Here is a 26,566-nt window from a genome sequence, read left to right as displayed (position 1 = left end):
ACCCGTGTTGTTCGATTTTTAATTTCATTTTTCGTCCGTTATATGCGCGCGAACGCGATCAAATATTGACGCTCTTCGGTCTTCGGTTTCGCAGCTGCGAATATTTCGACTGCTTGTTCAGTCAGTGTCCCTTATCCATTTTCGTCCGTACGACGAACTGTTTCACTTTCGAAATACCCAACGATTTTTTTCTTTTGAATTATTGAACACACCCACAGGCTAATTTATTATGCTTATAACTCTTATTTATAGCGTATTAGCGTGTTAGAAAAAATTCACAAATTGCATATATTCACGAACACTGTCCAATAATGAAAAAAAAAATTTACGCTAATATTTTGGATTTAAAAAATTTTCAAAGGACAAACACTCAAGACTACTACTTCGTTTCATTTGTTTAACACTAGATTTACGGGCATTGATCACACGTATATTTATTGATACCTTTCATGTTAAGGATTACCTTACAATACGATTTTTTTTTTAATTAGATCATGTATTCATGCCATTGCTTCAACATAAGTTGTTAAAAAATAATATTTACTCGTTCTGCAATTTTAAATATGGAATCAAACATCCGTGAAATTCGATGGACGGAACGGTTTGTATTGTAGTGTAATTTTTTTTTTGTTAAAGTTATGTTCGATTAGGCGAGGATGAATTTTTACTGGAAGATCCGAGCGTCTTGAAAACGATCGAGGATTCTCCGTGTTTGCATTGAGTAATGGTAGAAACCGAGAAACGTGTCAAGCAATATTACCGAGCGAAAAAAAAAAGCGAACGCAGAAGACCGTGTTTGTGTTTTAGAGTCTTAACATAACAGAACGTCGGTATTTAAAATTTACAACATTGCTCTTCGATTTCGCCATAAATCAACGTTAAATTGATTTCCTCGATACGTGTGCTACCGATCGTTACATTAAATTACAATTTATACGTTGGACGAAGTAATTTTTTATGATACGAGAATCCTTATACATAATTATGAATTATTAAGTCTTCATTTGTGTATTCTCGCCAAAACAAAAATGGAGGATTGCCAAAGGTATTGAGGTACATTTATCCCAAAACTAATAACTTTCGAGACATGTATTCAGTTTGTAAAGTAGCGTCGAAGCATCGTTTATTGTTTGTTTACACTGAAGATAATGAAACGTACACGTAACATAGCAATCTAAGAATTACATTTCTAACACCTTAATGTACAGAAATGTTTCCCATGTTACTTCATGTTCGGTATTATTCAAAGCTGAGAAGATATTTAAGTGATCTGTTAGAGAGAAACCATTTGCAGAAAACAGTGGCGCGAAAAGCTTGAAATTGACTTATGCAACGTGCAATACCTGGATCATAATGTTTTCGCGTTCTTCTAACAGAACAATAACATTTTTTCGCTATTCAAGGCTCGACTTAATTTTTCTACGAACATTAAAACAACCAAGATTGCCTCTATTTTTCGTAGCACCTGAAATCAACAAATTTCTTTTCCGACACGTTTAAAAATTGCTAAAGTCTCCAGTTTCCAATTTATCGCGAAACCACCACGCTTCTATGACCGATCGATAGCGTTCCGATAGATCGAGGGGGAAAAAAGTCGATCGGAAACGCTTTCGTTCGACGAATCGTTGGTACAATATCGAAAGCATGCGCCGATATCTCGCAGTATCGAATCGCGTCTACATGAAGCAATTAACTCCATTCGTCTCGTTGTTTCTGTCTTTTTTATTTTTATACCATTTTTGCCTCGATTAGCACAATTTCCACGAGCGCATTAAAGAAACCAACACTGTCAGTCAAATAGCATTTAATGACACAATTGTTGATGAAATGTTAAAAAAAAATTTGCATCTTTGATGTTAACGCCTTTTGTTGTTAAGGGGGGAGTCTCATGTGAGACCTCAAATATATCAATTTTTTTTTTACTTCATTTTTTAAAACTATACAGAGTGTTCGACCACCCCTGGGAAAAATTGTAATGGAAGATTCTAAAGGCCAAAATAAGACGAAAATCAAGAATACCAATTTGTTGATGGAGGATTTGTTAAAAAGTTATTAACTTTTAAAGTTCCATCTGTATTGAATTTTTTTCTCGAAAATGCGCAGGATTTCGGTGTTATGTCTATTCACCAAAAATGATCGTAACTGACCCCCGCAAACGTAAATAATTTTTTTAAAACGATTTGAAAAATTTTTTGTCGAAAAATTTCTGCACCTTCCCGATTTTTTTTCTCGAAAATGCGCAGGATTTCGGGGTTATGTCTATTCACCGAAAATGATCGTAACTGACCCCCGCAACCGAAAATAATTTTTTTAGAACGATTTGAAAAATTTTTTTTTATCGAAAAATTTCTGCATCTTCCTCATTTTTTTTCTCGAAAGTGGTTAGGATTTCGAAGGTATGTGCAATGACCAAAAATGATTGTAATTGACCCCCGCAACCGAAGATAATTTTTCCAGAACGATTTGAAATTTTTTAATTTAATTGTTAATAACTTTTTAACGAAGCCTCCCTTTTGAGAGATAAATATCAAGTATTGTGGATTGTAGAACATTTTTGTATTGTACAGCCCTCGCGGTAATTACCGGAGTCTTTGCTTCGGGTGATTACCATGCACAGCCCAGAAATTACTGTTTCGAAAGGTTTACGACAGGGTCAAAAGACATTTGCAGTTATTAAAAGTTGAAATTTGAGCGTTTTTGTCATCTAGGTAACAATATTCTCGAAGGAATTCTATATGGAGCTGAGATTGACGAGTATGATCTTGCAGACTTTAATTAAATGTAGTAGATAAAATCTCGAAAACTATACGTTCGATTGCTTTGAAATTTGTACACGTTGTTCCACATACTAACAGCTCCCTCCCGTATCAAAATCAAATTGTTATAATCAGTTTATCACATCTCTTTTATCAAAAAGTTGCAAAAGAGACAACAAAATTTTGCAATTTTTACTTTAAGCTTTCACCATTTTGTAAATTTGCAACATAAATTAATTATTTTGGTACAGGTAATAACTGTAAACCTACAACTAAAAACCTGCTAAAAATCTTTTCGATTTTTTTGATTTAGTCAACCGTGAGAGCTGCAATCACTTATGTCAGTGTTTAAACACATTAAAAGTTAATAAAAATTAATAAAAAAATGATCTTGTATTCCCCAAAGGGTAGCTAGGTAAACTGCAAAAAAGAATCATAACGTCAGATGTAACGTTTCCTTAAAAAAAATTAAGAAAAACGGTTCAATTTTCTACCATTCACATGAGACCTCCCCCCTTATGGGGAACCGGTAAAAATTGCGCAAACGGAGTCTAGAAATTTGAGGTAGGACGTTCCCTCGATCTTGTCGCGTCCACGTAATACAGGTGAAAGCCTTTCGACGGGCTTGACAATTTCTATTAGACGAAATGTATTTTCACCGGTCGACAGTGAAATTAGATTCGAAAAATCCTCGCCGCTTTCGACGTCGAAAGTTACCGGCGAGTTATGACACCGATGGGGCACCGCGTTAGCCGCGAAAAGATTTGCCACTCGTCGTGCTACTTAAACGTTACTTAACGATATTACTTAATAAAAGTGCTGATTCAGTGTAACTCTTTGGAATTGGAATTAACTGCTGACTGGGGATTCCAATTTCTCGTCCCGTTTCACGGTGCCGGGGAATTTCTAAACGCGCAACAGTTGCCCAAAATTGGGACAATTTAGTTGACGCTATCTATTTGGTATACGCGTGCAAATCAATATTGAAAATCTGTTAAAGTTTGGAACTTAAAGTTTGGAACGAAAATCTGTTGGCATCGAGTATACGACAAGTAACAGTAATAATTGCAAGTATAATAATCCTAGTCTTGACCAAGTCAGATATATTTATATTGTCCAACGTGAACGGTTCTGGGTTAGAGAGTCAAAGGGTTAATCTCTGAGACACCTATTATTAGACGTTGAACCTTTCATCAAGGACAAATCAGTTCGATACAAGCGTTTTTATAACACACTGTAAACAGTACAATTTTAGTAGCTGGTATTCGCTCCACAGGCCATTAATTATTTCAGTGTTCCCGGGCCAAACGGAGAAATAAAACACGGAATAATATCACGTGTTTATAATTATTAAAATTCATCGTACGAAACATAGTTGGAACAATAATAAATTTAATGGCCCCTGCGAGCCCCGGTGCAACTTTCATGAACGCATAATGCACATTTTATGAACTGGATCGTGTTCTCTGTACGTGCTTCATTGCAGAGGAAGCAAAACCAGTCTTCTTTATTAAGAGAAACGATGATGGTTTACGATCGTACTGGTACGATTTAAGCAACCTTCCGTTGGTACGATTCGCGAATCGCAGATAACGTTTACGAAAACATCGATGTAATCGTTGTTAAAGTTGCTTTTAAATTAAATAAATCACCCCCGAATTATTATTTCGTCGATGAAAAAGTAATACCGTGGAACGAAAATTGACGGAGCCATCGGGAGTTCCGAGCGAAATGCACACAATTCCACGAATGCCGATATAATACGCCGAGGGCGGACAGGCCATTAAAACTAATAACGAGAGTGTACCATTTACGATTGTAAAAATACCGGGGCGCATCTTTTGCATCTGCCGGCCACGTGGATCCGTTCGCGTTTGTTTAACGGTCGAGGGAAATTCTGCAGCGTGTTCGATCAGCCCCGTCGATTCCTGGACACATGGTTTGTTGCAGTCGTAAAAGTGAGAGCGGGTCACCGGTACGGCAATCAAAATCGGTCAGCTCTTTCGGCTGGTTCGCTTAAAATACAGCCTGAGACCGTACAAAGGGTTTCACTGTCAATGGTAATTACTTTAGGGGGTGAATTTATAAAAAAAAGTAAGTTTTCAGGGTTAGTTAAAATGAAACTAACAAGCAGAGCCGATGAGACTGATAAATAATCTACATATTGCTTTAAATAAACCTCCATGTATAGAGCAAGTAATTAGGGTAGCCAAGTAATCTGTAGTTTATTATTATTAATACATAAACTTTACACAAATACAGTTTCCAACTATTACTAATCGTTTTATAACATATTGTTTTAAATAAACCTCCATGTATAGAGCAAGCAATTAGGGTAGCCAAATAATCTGTAGTTTATTATTATTAATACATAAACTTTATATAAATAGTTTCCAACTATTACTAATCGTTTTATAATCATGGTTTCAACGATGGTCATGAATATTCATTGGCCAAGGTTTATTTCTGTTCCTTGGTTCAATTCTTTCCCATTAATTCACAAATGAAAATTCCTCTTATAACGCAAGGCAGAGATAATAAAGTATCAATCGATTCTCGGAATTCTATTTTTACTTATAAATTCAATAATATGAGAAGAATGTTTTGGAAGCTATTACTGTCGCTGCATTTAACCGAATTACTGGCACCTCGATTACCATCAGCTGACCAAACACTGTCGGGTTAGGAGACCCAGTCGTTGGCCCCCACTAAAGTTCAACGATACTTTTGTGTTGCATGTTTCTATAAATGAAAACGGTATTGGGCACCGTAAATGCTGTAAACATTGTACCTGTAATATACGAATGAAAAATTAGGTTAGGTGTACACAGGTTACAATCTAAAAAAGTTATATTTTATTGTGTTTATATGATACAATAATTTCCTTTAGTATCTTGGCTCCCCTTCCATCAGCTTAAAATTTCTTATCATTGTACAGAAAACGATAAGAAAAAGATATGTTGCCATAATTATCGTACTAATTGCTCTTATAATTGCATGTTGAACGTTCGTTATGCACAACATTGTAAAGTTTTGCATGGCAGAAAATGGGTCGTGTAAAGTAAATAGAGCATCGTAAACGTAATTTAACGATTGTTTATTTTCAATTTATTTTGGCCCGTGGAATCGCCGCCTAAAAGGATTACCATTAGTGGCCGAGGGAATCCTATTTCGGGGCTTGGAAAATCAGGCGGGACAACGGAAATCGCGGCGCGCGCCTCTGTTTAGAAACTCACGAATTTCATAATTATTGTATTATGTTGCAAGAAGGTGCTATACCTGGCCGACTGCCTGCTCTCTGCCTACCTGCCTGCTCTCTGCCTGCCCGTTTGCTTACCTGCATTACCTGCTCGCTAGACTCCTACCTTCGTTATTCGCGTGCGCGCGAGCGCGCGCTAGGGAACGAAAGGTGGGGGAGAAAGGTTAGGTTAAGGCGGGGATTGTGTAATCCCTCGTTGAGTGGAGCCTCACCGTCTTCTTTTCGCCGAAGCTTTTATTTCTTTCTCGGCTCGGTCTCCCGCTCTCCCACCTCGCTCGCGCCCGAATTCGTATAACCCGGGTACATGTCGCTGTAGACACGCGATCGTGGCCCCCCAACGTCACCAATTGTCGCGAGTGGACGCGTATTATTCAAATTCTTGGAAAGCTCATGCTCAAAGCCGGTAACGTGAATCTTTGGATCGCAAACATTGTCCCTATTGAGTCTTCGAGCGAACGTCGACGATCATCCAGCATCGGTGCACTCCGTTTTTTGTTATGCAGACCTAACCTAAACTAGTACTTTTTGGGCTTCGATTCGAGAGGTGCAGATATCATCGTTTGGTAAAGCAGAACGCTTCGTGGCGCGTGCATATTTGGCGACCAGCGTCTACATCGTTCGCGAACTTTTAGTCGCTTTCTACTAGTCGAATCTCGTTCTTTGTTCGGCTAGAAATTCAGCGAGGGTTTTCTGGTCGACGAATTCGTCCTTTTTTTGTGTTCTTTCGCAATGCGCGGATGACTTCACTAACGGTCGGGCGCGTCGGCTGGCGTCACGGGGGGGAACTTCTCTCATGCGATTGGTCCAACCGTGGACGATGGTGGTCACGTGTTCGCACATTAATTTCTATGGGGAGGGCGTGACGTCACTGGACCCGTGGACCAGATTTGCCAAGTGGGTTTCCCTTTCTTTTCGACGTACGCGCTCGCGGGTTCGGCGCTCTTGCGTTACTTATCGCCGCCTCGGACCTTGCGAACCGGACGTGGGTTGCATTCTTTCAATGGCTTTGCACGCGTCCCATTGCACGTGGATCATTCCCGTGCACGCGTGTCACTCGTTCCCAGATTGTAAATAGAAGAAACGTTCGGACGTAGACAGGAATATCGATTTCAATTACGAGTGCGTGTCTTTTTATTAACCTCTTGCGATACAGACTTCGATACCTTTATTACTTGCAATTGTTACGTGTAGGAAGAAGGTTAGGGCGTTAAATAGGATAACTCGTTTTCTATCATGGAAATGCGTTGTTATCGGAAGACGACGAAAGTAAAAACTATGCTTGTTTCGGATATTGTAGATTCGTAGACAGTTATTTATTTTTATTTATTGTCTTTATTGTTGATTGTAATAATACAATAAGAAAGATACAGAAATTGGAGAAAGTAAAATATAGATATAGTAATAAGATGAAAAGCGAGATGCGACCGATGTGATGTTATAAAACTCTAAAATAATAGACTCGTTATGACCATAGGGTTATTTTGCATTCTGCTATCTGGTGAAAAAGAAAGTAAATCGAAACGATGAACCGAATTTGTATATTTTAATGCAACTTTGCTTTTCATGCGTCAAACTTCAATCCGTTTCGAAATAAAAATACACTTTGCAAAACGCCTGTTGCAACATCAGTTTGTTCGGATAAACGTTCGCTGTTTTCGCTGTCACGTTTCCCCGAAAGTGCACGACTCGATCCAGAAGAAAAGATGACCCCTCGTCGACCATTAATTCCACAAAAATGAAACTTTTCCGGTAGGCGTGCGTTCAGCGATTGCATAATGGTGGGCAAAGCTACCGAGAGCCATCGTGCGCTCGGTTTCTCTAATTGTCGACGACAGACGAAAAATGGTGCATTTAACGCGTTTACGTGTCGCTTTAGTAACCACCTCGTCGTTTGACTTCCCAAATCCCTGCGCAACCAGAGAACAGCAACGAGTCCTCTCTCGTAAACCGAATCATTAACCTAACTTTTACGATTAACTTCCTTAGAAAATAACAATTTGGATCATTGCACCACGATTCTTTTCAGCGACGAAAATGTTTAACAAGGCATATTTTTCACTCTTTCGTGCAATATTAACAGGTTAACGACGAGATCAGAAAATTTGTATCGTCGTTGGTTTCCGATCTCGTGAGTGCTCGACTCGCGCAGATCGGTCGGGATTTTTGGCGGGAGGAGAGGGAAGAACGCGAACGGTATGCCACACGCCAGAGGGCGTGCGTTGTCGCTTTGCATCACAAAAGCTCCCATTGTGCCCGTTGGTGAAATTTATCGATAATTCCGTTCGCTCGAGAACGGAATGAAGAGGTTCTTCGAAACACGGCGCAAAAGTCTGCAATTCCGCGGTCACTGTTAAAACTTCCGGTTGTTTCTTCGTAGAAGCAATTTTCCTCTGGTCTGCGAGTTCCGACCCACTGGGTGCCCCGGAATTCGACTCGTAAATACCATCAACGTCGTAGTTTGGCATGTATATTTGACGATCGCCCGATCAAATCGTGCCGTATATCGATACGCTAATGTCCTCTGCCCACGTAAAACGTTGCCACCCACGCGGAGCACCGTGGCTCGTCGCCGCGAATAGAGAGACCGTCGGATCTCGACGCACGTTCACGCTTCAGCTGTTCGACGAAAACGCGGAAAAACGTGTTTAACACGTGCTCGGAATCGGCTGATTCATCGATAAAAAGGGAGGTGCGCGTGTACGGGGTAAAACGTGCCTTTTAAATTTCATCCCTCCGCGCTTGGTATTGCGGAGAACATCCGCCACGGTCGCGAGCTAAAGTAGGCCAAGCATATTCGCGAATAACTCGATTTTAACCGTAATGCTACCGGGACGTGATTTTAGATACGTTTGTATCACCGTAGGATCCGTGAGTAAAATGTCTGCAGTGAAGGTAGTTTGCGATAACAAAAGTAACGAATCTAATGGGAAGTGGTTGTAATCTTTGTGACGATTCGGGGGCTGCCGTTTTTTGGAACGTACCACGTACGCCGTCTGAACAACGACTGAAGTACTGTTTACTTCGTGACGCGAGAGGGAAAAGTCCCCCGACTCTGGCACCAATCAAGACTCTTCTTCTTCGAGCATGCATCTTGATTGGTATCGGAGATGGTGACTTTCCTCTTTCGCGGCATGAAGTGAGTAGTACTTCAGTCCCCATTCAGGCGGCGCAAGTGGTTTATTCTTAAAGATGGCAGCATCCGCGTCGTCACGGAGCCCTCTTATGCTCAAAAGCCCTGCGCCGCATCCTAACCTACTTGTTGCTCGAATGCAACGAACGAGATTCTATCATACTGATAAATATTCACCAGCGAATCCTGAAAAATCAGTTCAAGAACGTAGCCATCTACGCCTCACGGCTAAATAAAATCGAATGCAAGATATCGCATAACTATAGATAGTAGTATTTTTTTTATTTCTATGATTTTAAAAAGCAGAGATCGATATTTAATAGTATTTATTTATTCACCGAATAATCATCGATTGGACGCGTGGGCTTCGCTCGCGACATAACCTCGAAGTATTCGCGTCGCGATTTCCTAGTCCTCCGTGCACCTGGCGTCGAATTAAAGGCGGAAAGATGCATGCTCGACAACGGAACACCTACGACGCTCGCTAAAACCACGGAGAAAGATCATGACGCTCGGGAAGATCGTAGGACGTGACTAAGGAGAGAGAAAAGAAATCCTTGGAGTGCAGAGCTGAGAGTCAAGTTTAGACGTGATCCACCCCTGGTCGGACAATTTCTTGGACGGTTCGGCTCCCTCGGATCCGTGTTACGACGCGAGACACGCAGGGTCACCGGGGACATGGATACCCCGGCTGCGTAAAAAAGAAAGGAGACCAAGCGGAGCGCCGAAAAAAATACCGATTTTTTTTTTGTTAGAAGAGAGCGGAACGCGATAAAAATCTCGGACTGAATATGACGGAGAAAGCGAGGGTTTAAAAAAAAACATTATCGCGCCACGTGTTCGATAAGTCGGCCTGTTGCGTGGCATTAACAACGTCCGATCGCGAACAAGTGGCCGAAAGTAACAACCTGAAAGTCAAGTTTAGCAACTTTCGTTATTGGCTCGCTCGACTATTGTTTGAATTCTTGTCGAGTCGCTGGGCGGCGCGCGTTGCGGGAAGAGAGAAACGAGAATGCGAACGCCTAGTAGAACGATAAGTTCCGCGCGCGATCCACGGATGATGTATGACGGTTTGCATAACGTTCGTCAGAACCGACGGCAGATGTTGGATACCAAGAGCGCGGCGGAGTTCGAGAAACGTATGCATCGACGAGTGTCAAGTTTACGCGAGCATTAAGCGCGCGCAGCCATGAATTTCAGGTCGTTACAATACGCACCGAGGCCGCCACTCGGTACAGAAACCGAGAAGCAGCAGATGAACGCGACTGGAGACGCGCGAGAGTGCAGTATTGCCTCGCTTGTTGCATCAATCTGCGTTAGGGATACTTGCAACAGAATCACCCCCACTGCTGTTCACGTTTCGTCAGCTCGAGTGATTGGGTAGCTGGGCGACAATGTTAGGCAAATTTTATTCACGGATGAAAAGGAGTTGTGTTTTGGGCTAGGGCTAGTATTATTTGAATAGCTTGCTATAAGATTATTGTATGAGCGCATCGTTCATCGCAATGCATTGACAAGTAGAAGGAATGGTCACTTAGCAACGAGCAAAGTTGGAAGGGGGAAATGGCTGGTAGTAGTGATTATAGATAGTGGAAATAATCTGTGTAAGTGGAACTCCTTCTTATTAGATTGGTTACCTTGATTGTTGCACGAACCTCGATCACTGCAGAAATTACAAGTACTATTTTCTTACAATAATCGAGGTTCTACTGTATCGCCATTCGAATATCTTCTTTCAGTTATAATTTTAATGCCTAAGTATTTTTTTATTATTATTGGTCCCCACAAATCATCGAAAACACTTCGTTAAATTAAAGTAGAATGTATACATTGGATAAAGTAATTCCTAACCTATAATAATTGGATAAAGTAATTCCTAACCTATAAATAACCGATAAGTCCTAACCTAAATCTTATTGTGGTCTCTATCGCGAGGGTTAAGCACTCGACTCGCGTCCGAATAACCGTAGAAGTGTTCCGAACAATTGAAACAAGAAGTCTCCGGGGCTCTGGTCTGGGCTCGCGGCGCCACCATTTTGGCGACAACGTGTCTGCTGGACGCGGTTGGACTGTTAGGTCGTAACAATCGCGAATGAAACAGGAACGTGGAACGGGGGAGACGAGGAGGAGGAACGATGGTGGGATTGATACTTGCGATGGTAAGGTGATGTTACGATGATGCGTCGTGGCCACGGTTACGTGGAATACGCGAGTAGAGCCAGGAAGGGAAACGGCGGCGACGTGATGCCGAAGGATCGAAAAGGACGCGGCAGAAGCGACGAAAGGAAAGGCGAAAACGTAAAAGAGCGATAGAGAATAGAGAGAAACGGAGATGAAAAGGGCAAATCAAAGGGATTCCGCGGAGAGCAAGAGAAAAAGAGAGGAGGCGTAAGCAGACAACACACAGGGCGGCGGAGGCGGCAATGTGGATCGGCGGGGCGAGGCGTTCGGGGGAGTAGGGTCGAGGGAAGGGAATAAGTAGGGTTAGGAGGCGGGCAGGGGGTGGTCGTGGTATCGATGGAGGTGTCGGGGGGACAGAGGGGTGGCCCTCCTTCCCTCGGCGGGGCGGCGCAGGCAGAAGTGGACGGGCAAGCGATTCAACCTCCTTTCACTTTCAACGAGCGCGCACCGCGCTTGCTCGTTAGCTCGCTTGCTCGGTCGCTCGCTCGCTCGCTCGCTCGTTCGCCGGTGTTTCATGTGACGACGGATAGCAAACACTTCGTACGAAAATAGGCAACGCCGCCGTTTTAGCCGCGTGTCCGCCCTATAAATTGTAAACAGCTCGAAATCCACCCTCGATTACTCCGTGACCCTGGGGATCTAGGGTTATCATCTCCGGAATAGTACAATAGAACGCTCCTCGGGAGGGAAGATAATTCTGTTAGACGTCCAAGATGTAATAAATGTTCGAAATCATTTTTTCTTCCCCGTACGTTGTTCCAAAATCTAATATTTTATTCTGCCGTCTCGAAAAGAGGGGATCAACGGACACAGTCGATATGTCGAGGCAATGGCCCTATTTCTTGGAGATTTTTCGATCTCCGTGTTGGTTAAAATTCGTGAAATGTTCGCTGCTCGAGGGTCTGGATCCTTAATACGCGCCTGCCGCGCATTTTAATCCCTCTCGCAGAAACGAGGGGGATCCGTATCGAGTTCCTCTGCTAGGCCACTTCCGGCCGCGGGACCACACATCTGGGGACCCTTTGTTTACAATGTGAACGTTATCGCGGAGATGCAGTAATACTTAGACGCGGGCGTAAATATTCAACCTTTCCGTTTCGACGATACCAAATTTATTTTTAAGTATTTTTCACCGCGGCGGTTCCGTTAACTCGTTGTGCAAGCCCCCGCCGTGCGGCGTTCCCCCGACCGTCGCGTAAAACTTATTCCGAACCGATTTATATAGGAACGATGCAACGAAACCGTGCTTTTTAAAATCAGTATTTATATTAGTCAGGCAACGAATATGCGGAGCATGTTAACAGGTTGTTCCCAGGCACTTAATCGCGGGTAATAAATAATCGGCGTTGGCAGTCGCTACATTCGCTTTCAATGGCGACGCGTTCAACGTGCCAAATAACACCTGCAGCTTTCGTAGGCAGAGATCCATGTTTTACAGCTATTCGATCGCACGGGATCGCCGATCGAAAGACGCGGAGTTGGGACGGAAACGGGACGGGTTACAGGTTGGCGTCGGGCTTTTGTCCTACTGTACTCCATCGGCCACGACTTCCGTCTACGTCGATGGCGAACTTCGAATACTGCCACTTCAAGGTTAACCCGCTGGCGGCTGCTTTGTTCGATCATGAAACTATGACCCCCCCCCCCGGGTTCTGTCGGTACACGTTTCTTGGACTGTCGGTATGTTAATCCAGTCGCTTCGATCGCGATACTGGCGGAGACTACGGATTGAGAAGGAATTAAAAAACAGACCGAATATATCTAGGGAAAGAATTCTGTTCGTCGAACCGACCAACCACGACGATTCCTTTTCCCTCCATGGTACTTCGTAACGTACGATCGACGGGTTAGGTTAGGTAACCGTCTCATATCGAATAAAATGTTATTTGAATCATTGCACGTGTGTTTCTCTGTTACAGCCGTGCGAGCGGACCGGATGAGAGGCGGTAGGAACAAATTCGGACCCATGTACAAGAGAGACCGAGCGCGGAAACTGCAAATGATGAGACAACGGCAGCTGGCACTGCAAACGATACGCGGCAGCCTCGGTGATCCATCGAACTATCCCTCCGCCGTAACGCCTTTCCTGCATATTAAACAGGAGATCCAAATACCTCAGGTCTCGAGTCTAACGTCTTCTCCAGATTCGAGTCCATCCCCCGCAGCCGTGGCCGCTGGTCTGGTCACGACACAGGCTGGCAGCGGAGCTGGTCAGCATCAACTGATCGCACCGTCCTACCAGCCAAACATTTCTGGCGGTAATCACCTGCACAACCTCAACCCTGGCCTGGATAGCAAGCTGTGGGCTGCCAATTCCACCACCCCCAGTCCTAAGGCCTTCAACTTCGGCGAACAGTCCACGCAACCTCAGGGAGCCGCTGGTTCCGCGCCCTCTACCGCCGCCTTGAAAACTAGTCCGATGATAAGAGACTTCGTGCAATCGGTCGACGACCGCGAGTGGCAGGCGTCCCTTTTTGGACTGTTGCAAAACCAAACGTACAATCAGTGTGAAGTGGACTTGTTCGAATTAATGTGCAAAGTGCTTGATCAAAATCTGTTCTCGCAGGTGGATTGGGCAAGGAATTCTGTATTCTTCAAAGATCTCAAGGTTAGCGACAACATTGATAAATATATTACGTAGCGCGTCATCGAGCGTGGGTAGTCCGCAAAGAGCGTTTGTTACCGTTTTAGTAAATTCTCACCGATTTTCTAATACGTTTTTCGGTGGATTCGATCGGTGATCCGATTTCTTTTTCTGACACGTTTGAACGGTCGGTAACGGAACGATAAAAAAAGTATTACCGAGCTATAAAAATTTAACGATTGTTAATCGTCGGTGAGAATCTTTTCAAGAGAAGTTAGTTCTTACCGATAAATAACTCGTCGCTGGCCTGTTGGTGGTACGAGCGGGGATGTGAGGTAACCAACAGCATTGCACAATCACTGAATGATTTCAAGCATCGCCTCATATCTAGGTCATAACAAGATACGTTTCTGGGTTATGGCGGTTGCCCTAAAGCAGGCCCATGTTAATTATAAACCGTCTATCTAACCGATTCTTTGGTTCCAGCTATTATTTTTTTTCCTGCAAATGCACGAAAAGACGTGTAATAATTTCGAATCGTAGATTTTTCTATTTTTCGAACAATATGGAATACATCGTCACGATGTTTTCTCGAGTTACACATCGTGAAACTTATACCGATTTTTATCGTTCGAATATATTTTTCATTGAACGCGGCTGAGATTCGTTTTGCTGATTATTTAAATTACAAATCGGAAATTATTTGAAAATCGAAGGATGTAACTTTATTTATTGCAATGTCAGGCGATGTACTGTTTATGTTTCTTACGATATATTGCATTGTTCAACAGGTTGACGACCAAATGAAGTTGCTACAGCACTCTTGGTCGGATATGTTGGTGCTCGACCATCTTCATCAAAGGTTACATAATAATCTACCCGATGAGACTACGCTTCATAATGGCCAAAAGTTTGATCTCCTTTGTCTCGGCCTACTTGGAGTTCCTTCCCTGGCAGAAATTTTCAATGAATTGTCGTCGAAACTTCAGGAACTCAAATTCGACCTCTCGGACTACATATGCATGAAATTCCTGATGCTGCTCAATCATGGTAAATTTTATTACTTAAACTTTCGTTAAATCACTATATCTATAAATCGGTAAAGAAAGATTCTAAAAAATTTGTATTTTGAATATGTAGATGTTCGTGGACTAGTTAACAAGAAACATGTACAAGAAGGTCACGAGCAAGTCTTACAAGCCCTTTTGGATTACACGTTGACATGTTATCCATCTGTAACGGTATATTTCATTTTTTGTATATTATGATATAAAAATGTGTTGTTTTTAATTTGATGGAAACGTTTAAAATTTGTTCACGATCAGGATAAATTCAACAAGCTGCTAGCAGTATTACCAGAAATCCATGCGGTAGCGAACAGGGGAGAAGATCACCTTTATCAGAAGCACTGTAGCGGCGGAGCACCAACTCAAACTCTTCTCATGGAAATGCTCCATGCTAAGAGAAAATGAAACGATAAATTCGTTTGGCGTGTTTGCCATGAGTTAGTCTGTTGCTATATCTCAAAAATCACGATAGAGCCCCTTACTGTCAAAGTGGACCTCAAGTACCTACTAAGAGCTAACGCTGCTTAGGTATTGGACCAAGTTTAGGGGCCCTGGTTCAAAGAATACCTATGCAAACAAATCAAGTATAGACGTACATACTTTACATATATACATAATATATGTATTATAACGTGTATCTAAATATATAAACATAATGACATATATTTTCTATATTTGATGTTGAAGTTTTAGAGATGTATCCATGGAGAAATTACTACCCCTGTTGGTGGGTACAAGCGCAGGGAAACAGTAAGCAAGATGCCTTGAAAACAGTACAAAGGGTGGTTAACAAAATATTGGTCAAAGGGCAGGCAACTTTTGTCTAAATAAGTAAAGCTATTTTTCTAATACTAGAAGCGATTATTTTTAAGCATACCACTGAAGCCTTGCTCTCATTTTGAACAAAAGAAAAAAAAAAAAATAAATATCCTAATAGTAACGAAACGAAAAATAATTGCCGACTCTCCAGTCAACTCGTGCTTCTTGCAAGGGATTCAATGGGCATACTTGAACGACAGTAAAAATTTCATGTGATATACTTATATATACATATATGTCGCACGGCCACCTGGGCATCCTTAGAACTTCCTATAAAAAATCTGCATTTTGTCACACTTGCACACAGCAGGGCTACTATATTGTAAATACTAGTTAACACATTCCAATTACGTTGTAAAGTATGAATCATGTTAAATATGTAATTATAATATTTTGTGTATAGTTTAATAAAATAAATATATTTCTGTTGCTTACTGAGAAAAAAATCATTAGCTACTTAATGTCTTCACTAATTTTAGAATTCTTATTCATGTATTTTTCTCTTTATTACTTTTTTTTTCAAATAGGTGGCGGAAAAAAAAAATAACCACAAAATGCGATATTTTATTACTGTATATTGTATCATAATAAAGATTCTGTTTAAGAAATAAAAGAATCATTGGAGCAAGGTTTATGTGGTCCTACATTATCTAGCAATTATTACTAAGTATATAAGATCAATATTGTCTTATCGCAGTTGTTAAATAGATAAATATTTACTGAATGTTAAGATAGCGATCGAATGTAGTAATTTTTCACTAATAGATTATTATTGTTTAGTCAATAGTCAGAAACTTTTCAGTGCTGTGAAGGTTGTCTTTTCGACGCCTGTGGTATCTAAGCCATCGGTAATTACACGTGCTAGATTCGAGGCTCAAGTGTGGTAACAAGAACAGAAATCTTTGCTCGTACTGGTAGGCTGGTAGTACCACCCTTTGCAACTCCTACTGTTTATATCCTCTATCAAAGAAGTACCTGGAAAAAATGCTATTTTACTACTTTCACTTTTCCACTGACTTCGTAATAAGATTAAATATAGATGTAAACAATTTGTTGATGTATGTAAAAAAGTAAAAAAAAAGTAAAAAAAAAAGTAAAAAAAAAATGAAAACTCGATGCCACATTAGGTTAAGAATCGAGTGTTGAATCAAACCAGTTGGAGTAGCTGCGAGTATTACTACCACGGGATAATATATATACGTATATATTTTCGAAAGCATGCATGTACTTATCGTGTGAGTAAAGATTTGTGTCCACGGTAAAATTTTTGAAAATCTTCGATATAGATGCAAAAAAAATTGTATTCAACGTGTTCCCAAATTTTCAAATCGCCTGGTTCTTTTTAATCGATCGATCGGAGACAGTTTGCATTGCCATTGGCCATTTTTCGTTCTCTCAAACACTTTCAAAACGGATTTACTTTTATTTAACTCGCATATGAATGTCTACCTCTTTGTAACTGTATTAAGTCTTACATTTTTACATTTTTAGTAAACCACATACCTCAGAATAGACACCCAGATAGCAAATTAAATGGAATGTATGAATGTTACCTATGTAGACTTGAAGTCTACGACTTCTGTAATATGCGTAACGACAGAATGTAAAGTTCCATTCAAGTATTGAACCCTGTTATATTTCCATGTTACTATCTTAGTTATTACTATGTTTATTCCAAATTAGATTATACGTGTACTTGATATGTATAATATATCTGAATCGAAATTTAATAATTACCAACGAAGCTTTGAAACTACACTTAATCCCATGTTGCTGTTTGGGTAAAAACCAGTTGAAACCGTAATACATTATTTATTGTAATTTCATTTTATCCTCGAGACTTTTTGTGGAACGTGTCGGTCTGATAATTTTGGAACAACTTATAAAAATCGCAAAACACAAGTAATTCAAAAAACGAAAATTGTCTCTTTTTAAATATATCCCTAAATCAATGATCTTTGTATGTGTCCATCCTATTTAATCGTCCGCTCGATTCTGTTACAACATGTTTATTGATAATTGTAACTAGAAAGTACGATAATACTGGTGTAATAAGCATTGTGTTAAATATGTACAGTTACCAATTATAATTGGCAAATAATCTAATTTAATATCGATGTGATTTTTTGCTCCAATAAATAATTGGAATTAACATTAAAAAGAAGAACTATTATGCGTTGTTAACACTGCCATTAGGAGTTGGCAATTGTAAATTATGTAGAAAAAAAATAATTGATTGTAAATATATCTTTATTATTAACTAATAACTGTTCCTTTTTAGGATTTACAGTGCTATTTTTTATATATTATACTGATTGAACTCCTTTTAAACAATAATATTTCCCTTATTGCACTCCCGTCTTTGGTATTATTGTAAAATATGTACAATGTCCATAAGACGTACGATAGATTTCGAAAGGAGGGTACAGGATGGTACTATGTAAATAACTAAGCAGACAATTTTCCGAAATTTACAAATAGTATTTCAAAACATTCAATCGTTTCTTTATATACACAAGTTATTATAATTTAAATGCGTTTATGTACAACACAAAGTTTACTATAATTTGTAACAACAATGGTATCATTCGTATACCGAATAACATGTATATTAAAACATTTGTTTGCTTTGTACAAATATGATAACAAGATAAGAAAATGCACAGTGGTTAATAAAGACATCAGTTAACTACTGCACTCAGCTTCATATTCTTGATTCACAATGATCGCGCGTTACACCTCATATATTAAATTAAGCACATTTTCTAATCTCTCGCAACAAAATTGTGCATACACAATTTGCATAAAAAAACACTTTTTGTACGTGCAATAATATACTTACTATACAGGGTGCTCGATCAACCCTGGGAAAAATTTTAATGGGGTATTCTAGAGGCCAAAATACCACGAAAATCAAGAATACCAATTTGTTGATGAAAGCTTTGTTAAAAAGTTATTAACGTTCAAAGTTCCACCCGTATTGAATTTTTTTCTCGAAAATGCGTAGGATTTCGAGGTTATGTCTATTCACCAAAAATTATTGCAATTGACCACCGCAAACGAAAATAATTTTTCCAGAACGATTTGAAATTTTTTTCTTTCGTCGTAAAATTCCACGCCTCGAATTTTTTTCTGGAAAGTGGGTAGGATTTCGGGGGTATGTCTATTCACCAAAAATTATTGCAATTGACCCCCGCAACCGAAAATAATTTTTCCAGAACGATTTGAAATTTTTTTCTTTCGTCGTAAAATTCCACGCCTCGAATTTTTTTCTGGAAAGTGGGTAGGATTTCGGGGGTATGTCTATTCACCAAAAATGATTGCAATTGACCCCCGCAACCGAAAATAATTTTTCCAGAACGATTTGAAATTTTTTTCTTTCGTCGAAAAATTCCACACCTTCTCGAATTTTTTTCTAGAAATTGCGTAAGATTTCGGGGGTGTGTGTAATAACCAAAAATGATTGTAATTGGTCCCCGCAACCGAAAATAATTTTTCCAGAACGATTTGAAATTTTTTAATTTAATTGATTTCATATTCAATATTCTTGATTTTCGTCTTATTTTGGCCTCTAGAATCTTCCATTAAAATTTTTCCCAGGAGAGGCAGAACACCCTGTATATTATGCTATTCTTACTCGAACTCGTTTTTTTTCTCATTTTATTCATTAAAAATAATTCACGGCGATGAAAATTAAACTATGACTAAATAACAACGTTGCATTTGTTTAAAACATAATTAGTGCGGATCAGATTTTAAAAATAAATTATATGCATTCTCATCCATTAAATTCTTGATTTCATCCATATTGTTCAATTCTATTTTAAACAACCATCCTTTCTCATAGCAAGAAGAATTTACCAAACCGGGTGTTTTTTCAATTATTTCATTTTTTTCTATTACCTTACCACTTACAGGACTAAGTAACTCGGATACAGCCTTCACTGACTCTAATGCTCCACATTCATCTGTAAAAATGAATTTTCACATAAAATAGAATGGAATGTACCAAGTTTTCTATGCTAAGAGATCTGTGCATGAATGTTCTAACCTTCTTTTTGTATTACAGATTCAACATCTGGAAGCTGAGCATAAACAACATCACCTAATGCCTCTTGCGCATAATTGGATATTCCAATTGTGCCCACATTGCCATCCACTGTTATCCACTCGTGTGATTTCGTGTATAATCTTTCTGAAAATTGAAAAATACAGGTGCAAATTATTAAGTGTCAGCCAAAAGTTTATAACAATTAATTCCATGCACAGGCAAATTCATCATAGATTTATGTAACCACTACGTATCTAATAAGTAAGTATCAAGAATTCTATAGCGAACATTAAAATGTTGATTGTTAAGAATGTTATTAGAAGTGCTTGCTTCTTTTTAAGCTTTTAAGCTAAATAATTATTCAAACTTACCGGCATTGAGACATCGAGATGTAGCAATCGAACGTGAGAGACATAAGGACGCTTTCGAAACGGGAGGAGTGAGCAAACTGTCTTTCGAAATATATGAGAATGTTCTCGCGGTGTACTTAGCCATTTGTACAACTAGTTTTACCATTTTTAATTTTATTTTCACTGGGCTGGCCACAATAAACGAACCGACCTCGCACTATTCGTGTCGTCTGCAATATATAAATTTCTGACGGGGTTCGTAAATTTTCCGTGGTGCTGCCAAGCAATCGAAAAGGCGCGAATCGAATGGATGAGTAAAAGATCACTATGAAGCAGCATATGCTTTTTGCATTATCAAACTCTTATCTCGTAGAACATATTTCATCACCGTGTAATTTCAACTAACACGTAACAAAATAACGTCGCATACATTAATTAATCTCAGCAACGTCTTTATGGCTCCAGAAGTGTATTATTTACTATAATCATTAAGATTATTTAATATGTTGTAACAATACGACAGGAATACACGTTTTAATAAATTGCACGTAAATAATAATCTTGTAAATTACAATTTTAGAAATTATTATTTATAATTGTAAGGTAAGGATACAAATTAAGGGTTTTATATACAGGGTTTACGGTTCTAACTCGTCGCCATTTTGGATTTCATATTTTCGACTCCGGATTCGGGGAAGAATAAACTACTTCGTAGATAATAGCGCATAGGATTTCGGGGATATGTGTAATGACTAAAAATGATTGTAATTAACCCCCGCGACTGAAGATAATTTTTTTAGAACGATTTGAAAAATTTTTTTCCCGTCGAAAAATTTCAGCCCTTCTCGAATTTTTTTCTCGAAATTGGATAGGATTTCGGAGGTATGTGTAATGACTAAAAATGATTGTAATTGACCCCCGCAACCGAAGATAATTTTTTTAGAACGATTTGAAATTTTCTAATTTAATTGTTAATAACTTTTTAACGAAGCCTCCATCAACAAATTGGTATTCTTGTTTTTCGTCTTATTTTGGCCTCTAGAATCACCCATTAAAATTTTTCTCTGGGGTGGCCGAACACCCTGTATAAAAAGAACTTAATTGAAAAAATGCAGGTTTTAAAATAAAATGCATGGAAACCAAATAAATATACATTTGGTGCACAGATTATATCGATACAAAAATTATAATCCTTATATACGAATGAGATCCGTTTGTGATTTAGGAGATCGTAGATTTTCAACAATTTCAAAACATATTAAATGTTATTGAAATCCCGGGATCGATCACGTGAGGTTAAAAGGTCAGTAGAAACCACGCTCATGATTTTATGTTATCAAAGTTGTACAATATCGGTGACCTCCGGGGTTCAATGTGAATAATCGGCAGAGAAAAACGTGACATTCTATTCTAAGAACATTTACTGGTCTATTCACACGTTGTATCTTTCTTAACCAATTCCTTCTGTTGCTATCTGATATTAAGTTTCGCCGCCACTTTAAATATATTTCGATCTATCACGACTACTTCGTACATCATTACATACATTTGCACGTATGTAATTTTTGAAAGAAAATGTTCTTCGGTAGCTATACACAAATTTAGGAAATTACCGTGTTGCAAAAAATATCAGTACGTCGAATCTTTCTTTCTTTTTAACCCCTTGCACTACTCCGAAATTCAGAAGAAATCGTGCCTAACCCATACGCCCTAATGATCGGTACTTGAAACACGATATATCGATATTTACGAGTTCGACTCGTGGTATCAAAGTTTGGCCTAAAATTTTCATCGCGAGTCGGGCTCGTGAAAATAGTGCAAGGGGTTAAGGAACATTAAACAGAATTTTTGTCATAGTCATATTACAAAGGTATATTTTAATAGCAATATCATTTAAAAATAGCTGAATCACAAATATATTAAATTATAAACCTATAGTATAAGAACGACCGTTTGGATTATGAATTGGTCCTGGAATAGGTTTGCTAATACACCACTCGTACCACACGTTCTTAGGGCTACATTGACGCCAAAAATGAAGGACTATTTGATCGCCTGCTTTCAGCTGTACTGGTTCCTATTATTACAAGTCGTATTAGTTTTAAAAATATTTATAAACATTTCGTACTTTTCTCCTTACCTTAATTGGAAAAAAAATGGGAAACCAACTGAACATTCCAGGACTGTGTGTGCTAGGTTCTATGCTGAGCGTAATGTTTTTGAATAAAACTGTACTAAAATATCCAGAAAAGCCATGTAACACGCAATTTTGTTGCACATCGAACGTCTTTGTTTCGAATCTTGAATTATCGATATTGTCTGAAACAATAATGTTAATGCCGAAAAATTTTGTCGTACAGCAATAAGAACATGAACGTTACCGATCTACTAACCTTTGTTTGGATGTTTAAATGTAAATAATGGCTGCGGTTTTGCTATGTCGTATTTATTTTGAAGATGGACTACATAAGATGTTTCGAAATGAGCTAACATATGTTTATCTTTATCTTTACAGAGTTTTACTTCGTTGTACAGTTTTGAAGACTGTACGGGAGAGATGTACGACGTGTACGAAGACGGTATACTTATCCCATCGTCTGATACGATCATATAATTAATAAAAATAACAATTACAGTATTTGACCGGCAATAGTTTTAATATAATAGGGGTATACCTTTTAAAAATTGTTGAACTCCGTCCAAACATTCGGGGGAAAGTTCATTGTCGCTAAAAGAGCCAAGCAACTCGGATACTAGAATATCAGCTTTTTCAGGAGCATTCCATTTCCTCATATCGCACGATACAACCGTTACTTTGTCTCCCCAACTATCTCTTTCGAGTGCCTGTAAACTGTACACGTAACAGTTTAAACAAATACATTCATACGTATCAAATATGTGATGTAAAACAATTATAATTTTACGTTAATACTGCATTAGGATTTTTTTCTACAGCGTATATTTTAATTGGTTGATTCGCCATTTCTGCCGCGTTTAAAGACGCGTGAACAAGCGGTCCTCTTCCAGCACCAACCACCATTATTACTCTGAAATTAAAGGTAAACTTAATTTCCCTTGCTTAGTTTCGCAATTAAGCTATTGCAGTATTATTCCATTACATTTTTTCAATTTTAGTCGTTGCTTTAGACATAATTTCAAGAATTGCTTCGTGGATAGCCGATTGATATTCTGTATATTTAACAGGATCTTTCTCAAACACTTCGTACGTTTGTGATTCAAGATTGTCCATAAGTGGTTGTAAAGGACTCTGTAAATAATCTTCATAGCCGCGTGCAAATCTTTCGACCGATCCGCTAGTTTGACACCCCTACGTAAAATCACAAAGATTAGACGAAATTACTTAAAACGAGTCTTCGTTCGACGAAAGTTTAAAAACAACAAATTTAAAATTCACCTTCCATAAGTACTCCAAATAATTGTGATAATAACTAATATTTTGATGCCGATTTGCGCCTGTGAGTATAAATTGTACCTCTAACATGGCAAACCTTTTTACCAACGTTTGATGCGCTTTACTTAAGACAGGATATCCTTTTCTATTCGTAATAAATAATGTTGTAGGAATGATCAAGCATCTAACTGGTTCTCCCAACCATCTATCGATCTTGCAATAAAATTAACTTTCTTAAATTCGATTTTCTCAATTTTCGATTTCGCGTACATGGAGAAAATGAAAGTTATTCAAAGTACCTCTTCTTGCTCTGGAAGATCGTGACTTACGAGTAACACAACACCCAGCTTCCTATCGTAATCGCATATTGCTCTGAAAGCATTCCACCATTCCCACGGACTTTCTACCGAATTACATTCTTCTTCTCTGTAAGAATAAGCTTGTATAATCGGATTTTCCATAGGTATTTGTACCCAAACCTACAATGAAATTTATGCTGTATGTTATAAACGCACGATAAATAGACTATGCCGATGAATGTACCTGTAAGCTACACAAGCTCGATACTTTATCACAGATAATTCTAGCGAGATTCACATTATGCTCTATCCCTTTTATCAACTTAAAAGTAATTCCCACGAGGCCTAAATGGCTCGCCAAAGATAACTCTTGGTTCAGTGTTTCTTCGCTATTCTTTCTTAAAATAGGATTCTTTGAGTCGACCTTAATATGCGGCGATAGTTTACCGATAATTAAATTATTCCAATCTATAAATTAAATTGTGATTATCTCCTTATGAAAGTATGCGTATTTATTAATTTACTTACCGTAACTGCATAAAACTGTGTCTGGTCTGGTAAATGGACCGGATCGTTTTTTTGCAACGCCAGAAACGAATTCTCTTTTAAGCAGAGGATGGACAAGAGGAATGCATACAAATTCATATCTGTAAACATAGTAAACGATAAGTTTTCCGTTTCTGTGCGTAAATAAAATGCACGCTTGTTCTTGTTTCTCACGACTTACTTTGACCAACTTGCCGCAATAAGGCAATCATTTAAATCCGGTACAGTGCAAAAGTCAAGACCGCAGGAAACTGATTTCTCATTTGTCATTATTCACCGTTAAATGCTGAAGTTGATTTCTAAAAGCATTAGATAATTTATACGGTTTGTCATGTATTTTGTTTCGCAGCACCAGATATTACCGGTGCATTGTTACAAAAAAAAAAACGACTACATTCTCTTATATTTAGTTTTATTCAAATGACGTGCAATTGTATTGCAATGTATTTGATTACGGATACCTTCATAAAATAGTGAGGTATCGATTAATCGATATAGAAATCACTTTCGGTATTTAATTATTACAAAATATAACGAAATTTTAAAGGCTAACACGCTGATTACGAATTACACGTGTAACAGCACCGCAACCCCATATATTATGGTGTCGGCAAAGTATATTGGAAGCATGGATGGGTTTTCATTGAAGTATTATTTATATAGTAACAAATTTAATAAGTAACGAACAATTCAATCTAACGATTTAAATGAAATTTTTGAATTAGTTATATTTAAACTAAAAATAGAAAACGGATCATTTATTTTATATTTTTTTAGAATCGTTCATAGAAACTAATAGCTGATACGTGTTGTATGATTTTCGAATATTGCGTAATACATTTTCTTACTACGCTATCTGATTACTCCTTAAAATCATTAATAATTATTTAAACTTCGCAGTGTATTAACTACCCTACGATAAGATAAAATTTCGTACAATTTGTTCGTTTATATGTACTCAGTATGAGAGTAAAATCGACCAATTAACAGTAAAGATTTCGTTTCTTGTCGATCATTTTAAACATGGCATTCGACTTTCTAGTTCATGCACAAAATAATAACCAGAGGTCGTTAACTAAGGGTTTTAGACTGTTCAGAACTGTTCAGTTTCAGTGACGCCATACCTGGCTAATTTTATTGGCCAATTCGTGCATTGTGCATAGAAATTTCATTCTCCATGAACGGTGAAGTGCAGAGATGCCACATTGAGCACCGGGTGCACTACTCACACTATGCCTGGTCACGCGTACGTGAGCTCGTGGAGTTTCGGAGAGTAGACAAAGGCAAACTGACGCATGCCCTCTTTCTCGATTCTCCGAAGCTGCCCGAAGTAATTTCGGACCGCCTCGTGGGAGTCGAGAGAGGAAGGCTCACATTTGTCTTCTCGATCTTGGACAACTGACTCTTGACCACTGCTGACCACTGCTGGCCTTTGTTAACAACTTCTGACATGATACATATGTATTAAAACATTGTATAATGTAAATCTGTGGGAATAAATGATATAATTACAAAGAAATCTATGTGTTCTCATCATTTTTTACCTTTCTTTTCCTCTCCAAATCATTACCTTAGTTATAAGACTCCCTGAAACTCCTTGGTTTCTCTGAACCCACTAGGAAGTCCTGAAACTCAGAACTTTGCTAAAAATTCAGGGTTTCCAAGAATTTTCGGCGTTTTCAAGAAATTCCAGGACTTCCCAATTGTTCCAGGACTTTCCAGCTGTTTCAGGACTTTCCAGCTGGTTTGGGATTTCCAAAATCCCAAGTTGTTTCAGGGCTTTTCAGCTGTTTCAGGATTTTCCATCTGTTTCAGGATTTTCTAGCTGTTTCAGGACTTTCCAGCTGGTTCGGGATTTCCAAAATTCCAAGTTGTTTCAGGACTTTCCAGCTGTTTCAGGATTTCCCAGCTGTTTCAGGGCTTTCCAGCTGTTTCAGGACTTTCCGGCTGGTTTGGGATTTCCAAAATTCCAAGTTGTTTCAGGACTTTTCAGCGGTTTCAGGACTTTGCAATTGTTTCAGGACTTTCCAGCTGTTTCAGGGCTTTCCAGCTGGTTCGGGATTTCCAAAATTCCAAGTTGTTTCAGGACTTTCCAGCTGTTTCAGGACTTTC

General features: G+C 38.8%; 3 protein-coding genes across 5 annotated transcripts in view; 1 reads left to right on the top strand and 2 right to left on the bottom strand.

Moving 5' to 3' along the window:
* The window catches only part of LOC122395458 (nuclear hormone receptor FTZ-F1), an 85,695-nt gene extending 66,952 nt beyond the window's left edge, over positions 1 to 18,743 (top strand). For all 3 annotated transcript variants that reach the window (XM_043393066.1, XM_043393065.1, XM_043393067.1), the window contains exons 4-7: positions 13,246 to 13,934; positions 14,702 to 14,960; positions 15,051 to 15,151; positions 15,236 to 18,743. In XM_043393066.1, the coding sequence (XP_043249001.1) occupies positions 13,246 to 13,934; positions 14,702 to 14,960; positions 15,051 to 15,151; positions 15,236 to 15,382 (1,196 nt within the window). In that variant the 3' untranslated portion in view covers positions 15,383 to 18,743. The remainder of the gene's footprint in view (positions 1 to 13,245; positions 13,935 to 14,701; positions 14,961 to 15,050; positions 15,152 to 15,235) is intronic.
* A 563-nt stretch (positions 18,744 to 19,306) lies between these two features.
* On the bottom strand, positions 19,307 to 20,494 carry LOC122395461 (glycine cleavage system H protein, mitochondrial). Its single transcript, XM_043393069.1, has 3 exons — positions 20,219 to 20,494; positions 19,848 to 19,991; positions 19,307 to 19,764 (listed from the first exon to the last, which is right to left on the bottom strand). Exons 1-3 carry the CDS (start codon positions 20,361 to 20,363, stop codon positions 19,535 to 19,537), a joined length of 519 nt encoding a protein of 172 aa, XP_043249004.1. The 5' UTR covers positions 20,364 to 20,494; the 3' UTR covers positions 19,307 to 19,534.
* A 1,563-nt stretch (positions 20,495 to 22,057) lies between these two features.
* On the bottom strand, positions 22,058 to 25,045 carry LOC122395081 (protein arginine N-methyltransferase 5). The gene is made up of 12 exons (XM_043392395.1): positions 24,916 to 25,045; positions 24,636 to 24,753; positions 24,437 to 24,555; positions 24,153 to 24,376; positions 23,909 to 24,088; positions 23,613 to 23,822; positions 23,317 to 23,525; positions 23,122 to 23,244; positions 22,873 to 23,048; positions 22,591 to 22,794; positions 22,338 to 22,516; positions 22,058 to 22,274 (listed from the first exon to the last, which is right to left on the bottom strand). The coding sequence occupies exons 2-12, from the start codon at positions 24,722 to 24,724 to the stop codon at positions 22,122 to 22,124; spliced, it is 1,866 nt and encodes a 621-aa protein (XP_043248330.1). The 5' UTR covers positions 24,725 to 24,753; positions 24,916 to 25,045; the 3' UTR covers positions 22,058 to 22,121.
* Between the last annotated feature and the right edge of the window lie 1,521 nt (positions 25,046 to 26,566).

The sequence above is a fragment of the Colletes gigas genome, unplaced genomic scaffold (assembly GCF_013123115.1).
Source record: "Colletes gigas isolate AHSC1104 unplaced genomic scaffold, ASM1312311v1 Colletes_gigas_Sc00005, whole genome shotgun sequence".
Taxonomy (NCBI): Eukaryota; Metazoa; Arthropoda; class Insecta; order Hymenoptera; family Colletidae; genus Colletes; species Colletes gigas.
The sequence above is the reverse complement of the archived record's forward strand: the minus strand, read 5'-3'. Positions and strand labels throughout refer to the sequence as shown.

Coding starts and splice junctions, on each gene's coding strand:
- LOC122395461 (XM_043393069.1), bottom strand. CDS start 20,363: ATGGTAAAACTAGTTGTACAAATGGCTAAGTACACCGCGAGAACATTC. Junction 19,992..20,218: donor ATCTCGATGTCTCAATGCCG/GTAAGTTTGAAT, acceptor TTCAATTTTCAG/AAAGATTATACACGAAATCA. Junction 19,765..19,847: donor ATCTGTAATACAAAAAGAAG/GTTAGAACATTC, acceptor TCATTTTTACAG/ATGAATGTGGAGCATTAGAG.
- LOC122395081 (XM_043392395.1), bottom strand. CDS start 24,724: ATGACAAATGAGAAATCAGTTTCCTGCGGTCTTGACTTTTGCACTGTA. Junction 24,377..24,436: donor CACAGTTTTATGCAGTTACG/GTAAGTAAATTA, acceptor TTTAATTTATAG/ATTGGAATAATTTAATTATC. Junction 23,526..23,612: donor ATTTGGAGTACTTATGGAAG/GTGAATTTTAAA, acceptor GATTTTACGTAG/GGGTGTCAAACTAGCGGATC.